The 14479-nt window shown below is 38.9% G+C and overlaps 1 protein-coding gene across 2 annotated transcripts in view; it reads left to right on the forward strand.

The window, feature by feature from the left end:
• The first annotated feature begins 710 nt into the window (after positions 1–710).
• The window catches only part of tgfbr3 (transforming growth factor, beta receptor III), a 76365-nt gene continuing 62596 nt past the window's right edge, over positions 711–14479 (forward strand). Inside the window, exons 1-2 of one of the 2 annotated variants that reach the window (XM_008407757.2) lie at positions 711–952; positions 6717–6871. In XM_008407757.2, coding sequence (XP_008405979.1) covers positions 6811–6871 — 61 coding nt within the window. In that variant the 5' untranslated portion in view covers positions 711–952; positions 6717–6810. The remainder of the gene's footprint in view (positions 953–6716; positions 6872–14479) is intronic. The other variant, XM_008407756.2, reaches the window with a different exon arrangement.

A 14479-nucleotide genomic window follows, 5' to 3' on the forward strand; every position in this document is an offset into this window, starting at 1 on the left:
AATTTGGCGATCAAAATGTTATAAATACATATCTGAAGAGTGTGACATGCAATGGTATTCAGTCACTCACCTAAACACAAATCTGGCCTTTATGGAAAAGTGTAGACTGAGGAGATTCACTTTCCACACACATTAGCCTAAACAAACTATCCCCACTTTGATAGACTGTGGTGGCAGCAGCATGCGGTGGGGTGTATTATGTTGCCAAAAGTATTTATTAACCAACCTTAATCCTTCAATTGAGGTTTAGTATGTTCCAGCAAGGTACCCAAGGATGCCGTGTGGGACATTTTCCTCACTATGAAATATTCCACTGTCCACTGTAGGGGGTGTAATAAGAAAACAATATGTGGAGTAACAATGGGATGTCACTCTAGTTTATGTGTTTGTCAGATTTGGTTATGTGTGCGTCATCACTAGCAGCAGTCTAAATTAGTCTCCATAACCCGTATACAGATGCACATCACTGAATGCAATGAGACTGACCTAGAATGTAGTTGGATACTTGACGTTTTGCATGGTATCGCACATGCGCCTGTGACAAATCGACCGTATGCCAAATTCGGATCAAACTCATGACATCTGTGAGGAAAGTGGTCCCCCTATCTGTTCTTTAGAGCTTCCCAGTGCCGTCTGAAGGGACCGCGCGCTTTGCTTAGGGACTCTCTGCTCTCGCTCTCCTCCTCCCTCAGGCCCCGCCCCTCCTCGAAAACCCTTGCAGTAAAACAGGCAGTTAGACGCTCGTGAACTTAAAAACTTTTAGTACGGGGCGTTGTGAGGGGACAACTTTGCGAACAGTCGTTTCCCTTCAACAAAACTACCACTCCGACGGCAGAGACGAGAGAGAAGGACTTTCATTCCCCTCCATCAACCGGAGTGACTTCCACTAATTTTTTCAGGGCATTTTGTGAAGACTCTTCGTGGTACGTCCGCTCTTCTTTTAAAGCTAAATGTTTGACGTGTTTATTGTTTTACTTAAAAAAAATAAAAACATTCAGAAACACCTTGTTGTTCAAAACAACATCTCAACACCTCCCGTCTGTTGGTAGTGTATTAGAACCCGGTTTTAGCTTGTTGCGGAAACTTCTATCCAGCTGAACATCTGTCTCGTGCGTCCGTTGACATGCAGCTCTTCATTCTCTCTCGCTGAAGCGCTTCTAGCTTATTACATTAAGACACGGCTTCTTGCACCCACTTTATAACTTTTTCTTACTAATCTATGAAAACAATAACAAACCCACTTATGAAGAGAATGTTTAGCCAATGTGATATTCCCTTCAGATATCTAGAGGAGGTAGCGGGGCTGTGAGTGTGCTGTCAGGCTGGCACTCCACGCGTTGTTGTGGGGCGAAACGTGACTGACAGAACATGGGTGCAACGTTTGGGATAAGGACTTCTAATCGGTCAATAAATATATTTGCAACTCCGTTAAAAAAGAGGGAATTGTCTGACAAATTTAAGCAGCAGATGCCTCTGATCTGTATTTAGATCTGTTACAATAGACACAAAAAGTAATCTGTTCTTAAAGATACTGCCCTCTGCTGTATTTATTTCACTAAAAATATACACTACCAATTAAAAATCATATTTGAGTCATAATGTATTAATTTCACTGCAAAATACAAAGCAAATCCGGGAAAAATCCTGCAGATGCTGCTTTGTTTGCATTTGGATTGATGACATCACAAGAGACACAAGAAACCAGCTGAGATTTAAAGATCAGGGAAGTTATGTATGTATGAATACATGCACACACACACACAATATAAAAAACACTGGAATGAATAATTCTTAAATGTAATCATCCTGTAATCATCCTAAAGTTTGGCCTTAGCAAGTCTACTCTGGGTCTTTAAATGTATTTATATCTTTTTACATATATTTCATGTGTTTGTTGTTTTAAGGAAGGCTCTAGTTTTGTTCTTTTGTTCCATGGAACAAAAGCGGCAGCAGCAGCGTGTTTAGTGCATTTTGCTTCACGCCCGGTTTTGCTTCACGCACTGGGGATGCTAACTGGCTACTTCAAACGCGAAATTGCCATAATTTCTTAGTATTTTTTAACATATTTTCAGATGTTGTTTGATGTTTAATGATAATATAAATATAAGATATTATGTCATATATAAAACATTATACATAAATATAACATAATAATGCATAAATAATGCAAGTGACCCATATTGCTAAATAGAAAGAAACACTGCCATTGTTAACACTGTAGAAAACCAAACTACAATAGAAAGACAAGCAGTGAGAATGAAGACATCTGTGCAGGAAAAAAAAAAAACATGTTCTGGATGTGCATGAATATTTGTGTCCACTATTAAATACAAATTTGTAGCATGTAGGTATCTTGTCCCACACGTTGCAAAAATGTCCTGTCTGAAACACTCCAACACCTACCACTGCTGTGAAAACGTTTTCACAGACAGTGCTGCCTAGGTGTAAAAACACTTAAGTCCCTTGCCGGAACTGGAGTAAATGCAATGGTAAATGCAATTTTACCCAGGGCAAAATTGCATTTAGCTAGCTTATGCTGTTATGTGAAATATATTTACATTTTTACATCTTGATGGTCTTTAAACGTTTAAAGAGTCATCCACTGAACTTGTGGAAATTTGCAGGAAGTGCCAGTGTTCCTCTATAATTATTGACTTATTTAGCTGACATGTTTTCATGTTAGATTTAAAAAAAAAATTTCTGATGTAAGATGGCTGATGCAGCAGCTTCTTTTCCACCTGTGACTCTACGTTGATAGAGTAACAGATTTAACAAGTGCCATGTTAAATCTGTTACTCTATTACCTAGTCAAGCTAATCTGCCAGGTTGTGAGCCTCTAGCTGCTACTTGTACCTTGCTAACAATTTGTCCTAGTTTCAAATGAATTGCACTGGTCAGCCAGCTGACCTACTGTGTGCAGCAACAGGTGGTGGGAGGGTTGGGGGGGGCAATATTCAGAGAGAAGTCCAACCTGTCTGACTTTTTGCATCTCACCACAAGAGTTTAAACCATCGGAAAAGTTTGAAGGAAACTTTCATTGGTTTTGAAACCATGAATGTTGGATATCACAATAACTGCTTCATGCTTAGTCATTACTGTATGATAAAAATTTGCATCAGGTTCTAAATATAGGGGATGTTTTTTGTAAATATGAGCATCACTTCTAAAATGCTATTTAGAGTTATTTGCTTGGCGTTGTCAGAGGGCTGATAACTGGCATAAAATTATTGAATAAGAGCTGAATCATAGATCAGTTTGATTATAAACCATGGAATAACGGTACAAATAAATACAAGTAGTCCGTGGTATTTTTTTGTAACTTAAATAACAGAAATAAACTGTCCGTGTCTTTCAAAGCATCTTTTATTTGATATGTTCACAGCAGAAGACAGGCACAGTCATTTGAAATATGTAATGATTTAATGTCTTTGACTAGTGTTGGTGGTTTACAGACTTTTAAGTTGTTTTTTTGTCAGTGCTTTTTTGAACAAGGTATGAAATCTGAATTCATACGAGGTGTGAATTTGAATTCATACGAGGAGTGTTTTTCTTAGAATGATGCACAACAATCTGACGTTGTCTGTCTCTGTCACATGCCTGGCTCTGTCGGTCACTCTTTATCTGCCAGCAGCAGGCTGAGTTGCAGACTCCTGGACAACTTCTCCTCATGGTTGTCAGGTTCTGGGCATACCTTCTCCAAAATCCCTAACAGCAATAAATGCAGTCGTGTGTTTTGTGGCTAAATTCTGTAGAAGATGGCTCTTTCCACATAGTGTTTTATCTGGCAGTCACTGTGTTGCTTTGCATGCCAAGGAAGACCAGAGTAGATGTTGAAGATACCAGCCCTGCCTAACAATGCTTCTTACTTATCACTGTTTGCCACAGTGTTGTGTTGCCTTATTACAGACATAGCAACATGTAAAAAAATAAATAAAAAGACATTTTATTGTCTGAATTGTTACTTCTTCTGCATGAGGTAGCACATTAAAGTTAGAAAAGAAGGAACCTGGCGTGTATTCCTTAGAATGTTTGTGCCATGTAGCAAATATTTGGTGTTTTCTCTTACTCTACTTTTACTTAACTAGCATTATTTAAGTAAATTAAGGTAACTGTAGCACTTGTGCTTGCAGGATTAAGATTATGTAAAGCAAAGAAGCACACCTCTACAAAATCAGTTGCTCTTTGTGATTAGTATAAAAGTGGGGATTTGGGGCTTAGTCTTGTACACACGGATATGTGGGAACAAAAAGATGAAGTCAGTTAGGATTCATGTTGTTTAGTTAAACCTCGACCCCACCTTGCTAAGATATCTGAATAAGTGACTGCAGTTTTATTCAGCAGAATAAAGCACTCTGTAATGCACTCATGTCCTTTCCCCGGTCCACACTGCTGGTCAGCTGGCTGAAAGAAGGCCTCTTCACTATTCCCTTACACCTCCAGCTCAGCTGATTGGGAATTTTTCAGGTCGCAAAAAGAGTACAACCTACCATTCTCATTTCTGTTAAGCAAAAGCCTGTTGCAATCAGCAATAAATCAGTTAAACACATGATAAATCAAAACAAGCTTGATAATTTCCATTTTCACAATTGCTTGTTTTTCTTGTGTCATTATCAATTTTATTTGTTGTTTCAGCGGATTTTGTTTATTTATTTTGAACATTTAAAATGTCTTAGAGATCCAGTGTTAACTATTTGTTAGAAATAAAAGTTTATTAATCTTTGAGAGGCTGCACCTGCATTATAATGCTATTATTACCATTGTAATATAACAATATTATTGTTTATCTTATTGCTTATTGCAATAACTTCTGGGACAATTTATCACTGAGCAAAATTTGTTATTGTGACAGGCCTGGCTAAACAGCCAGTTGCAGGTTTGCTATCTGTGCTAGCTAGCCGGTTATCTCGCAGCTACTTAAAATCAGTGTTATATTTTTAAAAGCAAAATTGCAAAAGGTAATGTGCAACAAAGTGTGCATGATTGCTCATCATCTACAACAGAAGTCAGTTCAAGTGTTTGCATCAAAATTAAAATAACAATAAGTGTTAACGATAAATGTATAAGTGTAATAACTGATATGGAAAGAATTGTTTGTACCCATACTATCATACTGCGAGAATCCGCTAACTGCAGGCGGCCATAGAGCAAGCTTGTTTCAGATTAGTATCTTAGTCATCCAGATGCAACATGTAATACAGATAGTCTGCTAAGATATCCCTCTGTGATTACTATAACAACATCTCTACTCTGTTCCTAGCAACACAACATGCACAGGAGGCAGTCGTGATGATAGATGGAAGCCAGGGCTTTAACACTGAAGCCACCACAAGTATGTCACTTGGTTTCAGCAGTGTTCAGGAGAAGCTGGTAGTTCCTTCACAGCGCTCCGTATTCTGATGTGATTGCCAGACTTCTTTATGTTGCCACAAGAAAATCAGAAGCTTTAGGTGGAAAACCGCTAGAGTTATCTCACACCAAGTTGAAAACGTCTCGTAAATCTTTTAATATACCTGGGTAAAGCACAGCTAATCTGCAGCGCAGCAGAAGAGAAGAACACGACAGCAATTTGCCTTTGATTGTGGTCTCTGCTTCCCAAAAAGTGTTGCAACACGGCCTCACCGTGTTTAGTTAGTAAGGAGATAAATGTCAAGGAGGAGCATAAATCAAACAGAGGGGCACTAATCCTCCCTGATGAGCTAACAGTGTAATATTTGTCAAGATCTTCCAAAAAAGACTTCCTAGCCGATGCAGCTGCTGCACACTGAAAGGCCCTTTTGTCTTGTGAATGCTGCTTGCACTGCAGAGTGATGCACCTAAGCGCTTTGTGCATCACTTCCCATGCACACTTTTCGGGTTCACTGCAGTGCACATATGTGTGCATATGTGCCTGCTCTTCGCGGCTTCCATTCTGGTCCAAGGCGCTGCTTTTAAGCTGTGAACAAGTGGGCTTCCTGTTACAGTACCTTGCACACATGGATTTTACATTGACTTGGGTACAGTTACAGTCTGGTTATCATGAAGAAAACAGGTAGCACTTAAGGTAGCGGTGTGCTTGACTTTTATCTGGACCATATGTTTCATGAGAAATGTGCACAGTATATATAGTGTGTAGGAGTTGTAATTGGTTTGAGTTTTCTGTAGGATTTCCTAAAAATGAAGAATTTGTTTTGTGTTTTGAAGTTTTAGGATACACAAAGTTTATTGCAATAAATTTCAGTTTTTGTCATTGAGCCGTAAACGCCGGATTCATGTGTTTGATTCTTGTATTTGTACAGAGAAAAGTAAGATTTTGTGATTATTGTACAAAATGCTGAACTTTAATTTTTCCTGCTTACAAGTGTGTGATTGTATCGAGTTGCTTACTCCAAGACCCCACTGGCAAGTCACAGTATGTCCTGATGCCATTAATGAAAGTGTGTTTATAATCCGTGGCATATTGCAGAGCGTTTTACACCATCCAATTAAGTCACTCCTGCACTTTTTACACACTCTGACCTTTCACAGAGTTGTTTGCAGCATGGCCCTTTGAAGCGTGTGTTACCCCCAATTAACCCCCCAAATTAATCCCCTGGTCTGCAAACTGGCTGCTCCTCTTGTCTCATCTGATCGCTCCCACGGCGCAGACAAAGCACTGCCCAGTTTCCCCCGCTGTTTGTTCATGCTCAGGTTTGACTTTCTTCCCCAGCTGACATCTTTTATTTCTGTTCCCTTTGCAGCTGGAGCTGGAAGGTGGCTTCCTGAAGAAAATCTTTGCAAAAAGTTGCAACTCAACCCACTGACATCACATCAGAGGCTGCAAGAAAAAACTAAATGGCTCAAAGATCCCGCATTCCTTTGATGCTTCTTGCATTATGCTGCCTGACATCAGCAGGTGAGTTTACTCAAGAGATCATAGTAAATATGTGAACCTGGGTGTTGCATATGCCCTGCACAAAATGCATCTGTTTACAGGATTTCTATTTCAATATTCTATGACTTTCTAGACTCTAATTTCTATTTTTTTTTCTATGCACTTTGGACATCCAAGTGGGAAACATTACTCTTGAACCTCCCTGAATGGTTACTTGGTCTTATTATATATAGGTACCACAAATAATGTAATAATGAAATCAGTTAATGTGTAGTAAAGGCCTATTTCACTACTTTTGTATCACCTGGACTAACTGAGATGAGATTTGACCTGTCAAATAAGCAATGGAAGATGTTGGATGAAACGGAGGCTAAATGGCACCTTCTATCATGCTTCCTTTCAGTCTTTTTCTTGTAGCTTTCCGTTATGCTTCCAAAGATTTTGGCAAGCATCTTTGCTATTTTAGATCCGTTAGATAAGTTATGCAGAGACCAAACACATAAAGAAATGACCCTTTTGGATTTCAGAATGAGTGTACCTTCACTTTAAAGTCAAAACACAGAAGATGTGATGTGACAAATCAAATATATATTATGTCTCTTTAATATAAATGAGTGTAAAACAAAATGCATTTAATAAGCATTGTTAGACTTTTGCTTTGGAAATGGAAATTTTTTATTTTTTTTTCGGTTTTCTTATCCAGACCAGGTAAAAAAAAACAAAACCCCATACTTTTTTAGACTTTTTAGATTGAAACGGTTCCCTGTATTTACATTCAGACAGAAAATGTATTGAACTACAACCACTAATACTAACTGAAATATGAAGTCATTCTGCTTAAAAGTGTAAGTTTGGAATACATAAGTCATCAGGAAAAACAATGATGAAAATGCAAGCTTACTTTGTGAAAATAAACTGACAGAATTAATTAAGAAGGACTCAAAAAAAAGTCTCCATTATAACAGTCACGAAACTGTCATAAATCAACAGCATCTTCAGATTAATTGCAAGACTGACTGCCACACTTCCTGCCCACGGCGTCACTATCTACAATGAATCTGAAGATACTTACTGATATGAGTTACGGCAACATTTAATTTTTCTTAAGGATAAATGGAGCATTCAAATTGAATTAATGTATTATGTACTTATTTAGCTATTTGATAATGTTCCATTTATTTATTTGATTATGAGCACGTTGGAGTTCCATATTGCTCTTCCACGGTGCCTGGCAATCACAATTTAGGCTATGCTGTGGGATTTTCCACTTTTATCTCCCAGCATGCCTTTCTTGACAGAGCATGTCAGAGTCGTGAGTAAGGAGGATTAATACTCAGGAAAGTGCTGACAAACTCAATCTCAGAATGAAAAGACCCAGCAGGCCTCAGCAGGTGTACTTGTCAGATTGTGCGGAATGACGCCATAATGCTACCAATTATGCAGAAGCAGAACGGCAACCAAAGCAAAAAGAGAAAATTGGGAACTTTGGCATGCTATGTCAAATTAACTCTGGATGACATCATCAAATGCCCCAACCAACGTTACTAATCCTAACTAATTTATCAAACTGTCGTTCATTGTTTTGCTAAATGTGCATGTCTGTATTCTCCAGCATTTTCTGAAACAGAAGGAATCTTAATACTTGTTGAGAATATCAGTCTACTGTATGTCAGCACTTAGAAGTCATTTTTTTATCTTCTTATTCAAACCAGGTCTGCTTCAGTGAAGCATAACTTTGTTTTGCAGTAAATTACAGAAGTAGGATAAAGTAGTCAAAGTTTCCGTATCTCTAAAAACTTTAACCTAAAAGTTTTTAGGTTTTTATATTGTTTTTTACGAATATAAAAAACACGAATATAAAAACTACAATTAAATTATGATTTTTTTAGCTAACTTCTTGAATTTAGGTCTTATTTTTGTGTGACTTCCTTCAACTAGCTGACAAAAAATAAGCAGCAACAGGTTGGAAAAAAGAGTACTTCTCTTCTACTTACAATGAAAGACAGTGTTAGCCATTCTGGCACTTTCTAAAATCTTGTGTGCAGGAAGTTAGACTGCGGAGACCATGTGATGGAACATTTTGGTGCTATACCTTGAAACTGGACAAGAGCCAGTGCTAACATCTTTGTTCTAATGAAACAGAGCTATCTGATTCAACTGGTATAACACTCTTGAGTTTCAGTTTTTAGAGCTATCAAAGTCTTAGTGATACATGACAATGCAATGCTTACACTTTCGTCAAATTTTACATAAAACTGTTTGGTTGTTTATAATGTAGACCAAGTTGATTGGTGGTTTTCAGCAATGACTTTCCAAAACACAATCTGTTAAAAGTTACTTGTCTAGAGCAACTGTTCAATAGATAAATCAGAGTATAAATCAATAAAAAACTACTTAATTTCAACCACTCTAACATTTTGTCCATTTTACACAGCAAACTTGAAATATCCCTTTATTTTAGGTAACTTCTAGGATGCTGGATTACATAAAATGCTGTCTGGTTACACTGTAATGCTAAGAGAACAATCAGGATGAGACCACAGCTATTAGGTCTCATCTTGTCTCCACTAGTAACATCTCCACCAATTGTTCTGCCTCCAGACGTTAGTTAGAAGACTTTGCTGCACATTGGTTCTTTCATGGCTATCCACGAAAGATATAACCACAGCCGTGGTGTCTCCTCAGCTTGATGCAAGCTGTGGAGACATCACCGCTCTAGATAGCAACAGTGGTTTTCTTTGCTTTGCTTGGGAACCCGACCATCTTTATCAGTCTGGTACTCAGCCCCACGTTTTGATGAAAAATCTGTTACGGTCATGTTGCAAAATAACCTTAGACAGAAGTATGTCCATTTCACAAAGATTGGTTTCATATTGCAAACATCATAGTATTTTGCTTTGCCTGTACAGGGATAGTTACAAAAATAAATAAATAAAATATTATCCCAAAAACAAAGCAAATAAATTGTGTGTTGTGTTTTTCAGACTTTCAGTTTGTTTGCCGCCAAAGGTTGTTGTTTAAAAACTCCTCTCCGTTCTCCGGGGATTTGAGTGGCACTCGGCGGAGCTGACTTTTGCTCTAAGGAAAACAAAAGCAGTGTAGTCAGTTTGTGTTGTGGGCAGAGAAAACATCATCTGTCCCACAATGCCAGGATCTAGAACACAATGAAGTCCCGTATGAAGTTTTCCTCTAAATTCTTCCTCATACCTCATGCAAGAAGCATTGTTGTATCGTGTCACAAGGGACATTTACAGTCAGACAACCAAGTGCCCTAACCTCCAAAGTGCACTGGCAGCAAGCGTGCTTGCAGTTTTGGCTTACTGACAAAGTTTCAGATGTTCCTCTTTAATACCAATTAGGTTACCAGAATAGACAGATACTTAATTGTTTTCTTTCTTGCTTGCGTTCATTTAAAATAATGTAGCATAGTCACATCAGACTCTAGTTCTCATCTGTTATGTTGTTGCATCTGTGTAAACACTCAGATCTGCCTTTAAACTAGTTGGAAGAGCTCTTGGGTATTGTTTAGATTACCCTGTAATGAATCTGCTATTAGTGAAATGTAACCCTGAATCTGAGCCTCCCAAAGCTCCTAAAACTCAGAGTGTACCTTTGACATCTGTATTTCAGTTGCTTTTTGCTGTCTTCATATATTTTTTTCCTTCCATATAATCATTACCATTTTGTGGTTGCCTCTCCCCAGATTGCTATTACCACCATTTTGGGAGGGGATGCGCAGGCACATTTGTGCTGACTTGGTGTTTTGAAAGGAAATGAAGTCTTTCAGGAGCCATGCCATGTGTTACAGAGACTTGCAAAAGTATTAACATCTTTTGAATTTGGTCACATTTTGTAACTTTGCAACTAGAAACTCATGAAAAATGTTGTGGAATAACAAATCTAAAAAAGTGTGGCATGCATTTGCATTTCCCTCTTTATTCCAGGCTTGTGCTGTATTTAGCTTTTTTACATCTACCTATAATTCTGAGCAAATTCCCTCTTCTCTCTCCTTGAAGACAAGCCTCCCCACAGCATGGCACTGCCACCACCATGTTTCATATCGTCACTTTCTTATGTCATTTTGTTCCAAAAGTGATGTTTGGAAAAAATGACCACCTTTTTTTTTGCAAAGACGATTTAAGAAAAATAAAACAACAACTCACTTTTGGCGGGAAAAAAAGACGCAGGCCATTATTTTAGGAAAGTGATAACCTTATTAATGATTAGTTTTGTTAAGTGTCAGGTTTCTGCACAGATAGTATTTTGCATGTAATCCAAAAAGTAATATTTAGCATATGACTAAAGTACCTCTCTATAGATTTTAAAGGTCAAAATGTTCATTTTTCTAGGAAAAAGCATTAAAGACACTGAATGCATTCTCAGAATTTAGTCCACATGCTTTACTTTCAGCTTTACAGTAAAGTAAACAAGTTCCTTCTGTCTGGATTTTTGTATATTATTGGCAGACTCAAGTCATTGCAATGCCAGAAGTGGTTGTAACTTTTTTCCCCCTCCTTCCACCACAGTTGAGCAAAAAGTTTGTCGCAGTATCCACAATGCTTTCTTAGGGCCAGTGAGAGTCAGCACTGCCAGAATGTATTGTGCAACCACTGTAATATGAGAGTCGGCGTAGTCGGGGGGAAGAGGAGAGAGGCAGGCGCAGGCGTGGGGCGTCTGGTCCTGATCGACACACTCCACACACGGACGGCGTGCCAAACCGACAAAGTCCATTCCAGCGCGCTAAACCAGATGTTGCTGTGTGATTCATGCCGAGGAACCGGAGTGGTGCAGCAAAGAGGCCGCGCTTCTAGGCATAGTGGTCTGGATGTTTACATAGCAACGGGAGTCCTGACTGTGTCTAATTACAGGTCTGCTCTGCCCCCATGGTGAGGCCTTTATCTTAACAGTACTGTCCAGGAGGAGGATTCATTCTGACCCTGTGTTTAGTGCTCCTTTACCATTACCATTACCAACTTTAATTAACAACACAGTGTAGATGGAAGGACAGATGACTGACTGTGTTTTTCTTTACTCAAACATTCTTCTGACTGCAGAAGCACATCAACACAAGAAGAGGAAACTGTGCATGCATTCCTCCGAATAGATATGTCATGTCTGCCATGTCTTGTCAGCGTCCCGATAAGAGGATGCTTACGCAAATCCGAAGGAGTAAACTGAATCCCGCCCTCCTTCCCCTCTCTCTCTGTCTCACTTTTTTTCTCCATAGTTCCAGTAAGCCGATGTGTAAATAATTTTGGTCGGAGCCAGTAATAGGAGACATCTGGGTTGATAGTGTGCTTTCCATTTTGTTCATCGGCTCTGTGGAAAATAGTGAGTACCGAGGCCATAGCAGAGTAAGAATTGTAGAGTTACATGTGCTGTGACTTCATAAAAGAAAGAGAGGGGAATAGTAAAATGAATAACAACAAAAAAAATACGTTCCTTGTTGAAATAACCTTGGAAGGAAGGTGTTTACATCGGCACTTTATAGCTTTTATTATTATCAGCTGTAGTTTCAGCTTTCTGAATGACTCTGAAGGTCTTTCTAGGGGGTGTGAGCTAATGGCCTCTAGGGTGGTATCGTTCATCAAACTAGCCCCCTCCTTTGGCCTTAACTTCCCCACTCCACTTCCACCACACCAGTCTTGCTGAAAGACCTGGTCCAAGTTTTTGCAATGGTTCTGTGGAAAACCACAATGTCTGTCCAATGAATGACAGTATGTCCCCATTAGATGCCCTTAGATAACAAAATACATTCTCAGACAAACAGTGCACTCTTTTTCCACTTGTGTTCCAGAATTTGATTTTGGATGTAAAAGTAGTAAGAAAGAAGATTTAGAAGATAGAAAAGAACTCACAGGTGCCATGAATATTTGAGAACGTTATCAGATAGGCCGGTGCTTGGCTAGAAAATTGCTAAATCTTCTTATTTATTGTGATAGTTCACATTTTTTGATGGAAGATTTTGAGAAGTTGTTATCATTTAAAGTTCCTTTACTTATTCTAGAAAGTCATCAATTGGTTGAAAAGTGAAGAGCAGGACAGGGAGAAGTACATCGAATCGGGAGCCACTGTTTTGCTAGTTTTAGCAATTAGAGGGTCAAGTCATCCCATCAGGTGTTTTTACACCTGATGGTCTGGTAGACTCGGTTCAATAGGGGATCAAAATTGTTACATTTTTAGCTGGCACAGATCGCTTTCACACTGCACTCTGTCAAACTAACCAAGCCTTTTGAAAAACCAGTTTATCCCCTCACCTATGGTGGCGCTGCACCAAGAACCACTGAAGGAAACAACACAAAAACCTCAGAAACTGAGCGCAATTTCCTTCTTCGTGAAATGTAAACAAATGGAGTGGTGTCTAATTGTCTTTGGCAACAGAAACCTGGGTTTTTAGGTGGAGCATTTAAAACCTGGTTTTAGCTGGTTAGGTTGAGTCCTATCCATGGTTAACACATGGATAGGACTCAGTATTAGCCACCGAATCCTATCAGATTCTTAGTAATCTTTTAATTCTTACTGATCTGTCTCCATTCAGTCATTGAATCCCAATCCAATTAATCACATGACCCAAGTGTATTTACTTCCCCTGCTTGCTTCATTTCATTGCTAATTTCTACTAGTGCCTGTCTCTGGGCCTAGTTCTGCCTCAACTTCTCTTGCTGCATAGATTTTGGACGTGGACATTGCTTTGGCCCGCGAAGCAACCACACATTGAAAGCAGATTTAGGAAGCTGGCACACTCTACCTATGTAACTTTGGCATTGCAACAGAAACTTTGTTTTGTTGAGAAAGCGGTCACAAACTGAACAAAGGTCTCTTGTGAAAATATAGATGGTTAATATGCACACTGTAGACTGGCAATGTTGTTAACATAAATGGTTAGAAACTGGTACAACACTCTGAGAACTCCAAACATACATCAGAATGACATCTGCCTATTAATGTTAAGGGAACTGTTGCTGTTAAAAACATAATTTAAAACAAATCTAGCTACCACTTTGCACTTTCCATAATGCATGTTGTCTGGCCATATAATGTGTTTTTCTTTTTGGTCAGAAAGACTCTTCTGGGTTTATTTGCTGTCTGGTGCCTGTTCTTACCCGCCTGCTATTTATCACACTTTGCATTTTGTTAACTGTCCAGTTAAGAAGTCCTCCCAGCTCCTCCGTACATGTTAATACTTGAGGCAGAATGGCATTTGACAAGTCATTCCTCTTCTTTTTCCTCCCTTTCATTGAGGAAGCCCCGTGGAATGAAGCCTCTTCCAGTCTGTGTGTGAAAGTGGCGTCTGCCTTGGCCCTTTTCACCTCTGGCTCTGTCACACTGGCCTTCCTCACTGGCACAGAGACTTGGCATTGTTTCAGCTTTTGCTCTCTGTTTATGGTAACCTAAAAAATTTTTCTTGAGCTTAAAAGGAAGAGATTGTCAGTTTGCATGCACAATTAAAACAAGGAAAACATGTCTATACCTAGAAGCACCATCATTGTGATCCAAACCAGCATACTTTCACCTAACTTTGTTGGTCAATGTCTGTTGATACAAAGACAATACAAATACATACAAGCCAGAGACATATGAGTAAAACCAGATTAGGAAAATATTACTTAACTGGGACATTTTTAACTA

Source organism: Poecilia reticulata, linkage group LG4 (genome assembly GCF_000633615.1).
Source record: "Poecilia reticulata strain Guanapo linkage group LG4, Guppy_female_1.0+MT, whole genome shotgun sequence".
Classification (NCBI taxonomy): domain Eukaryota; kingdom Metazoa; phylum Chordata; class Actinopteri; order Cyprinodontiformes; family Poeciliidae; genus Poecilia; species Poecilia reticulata.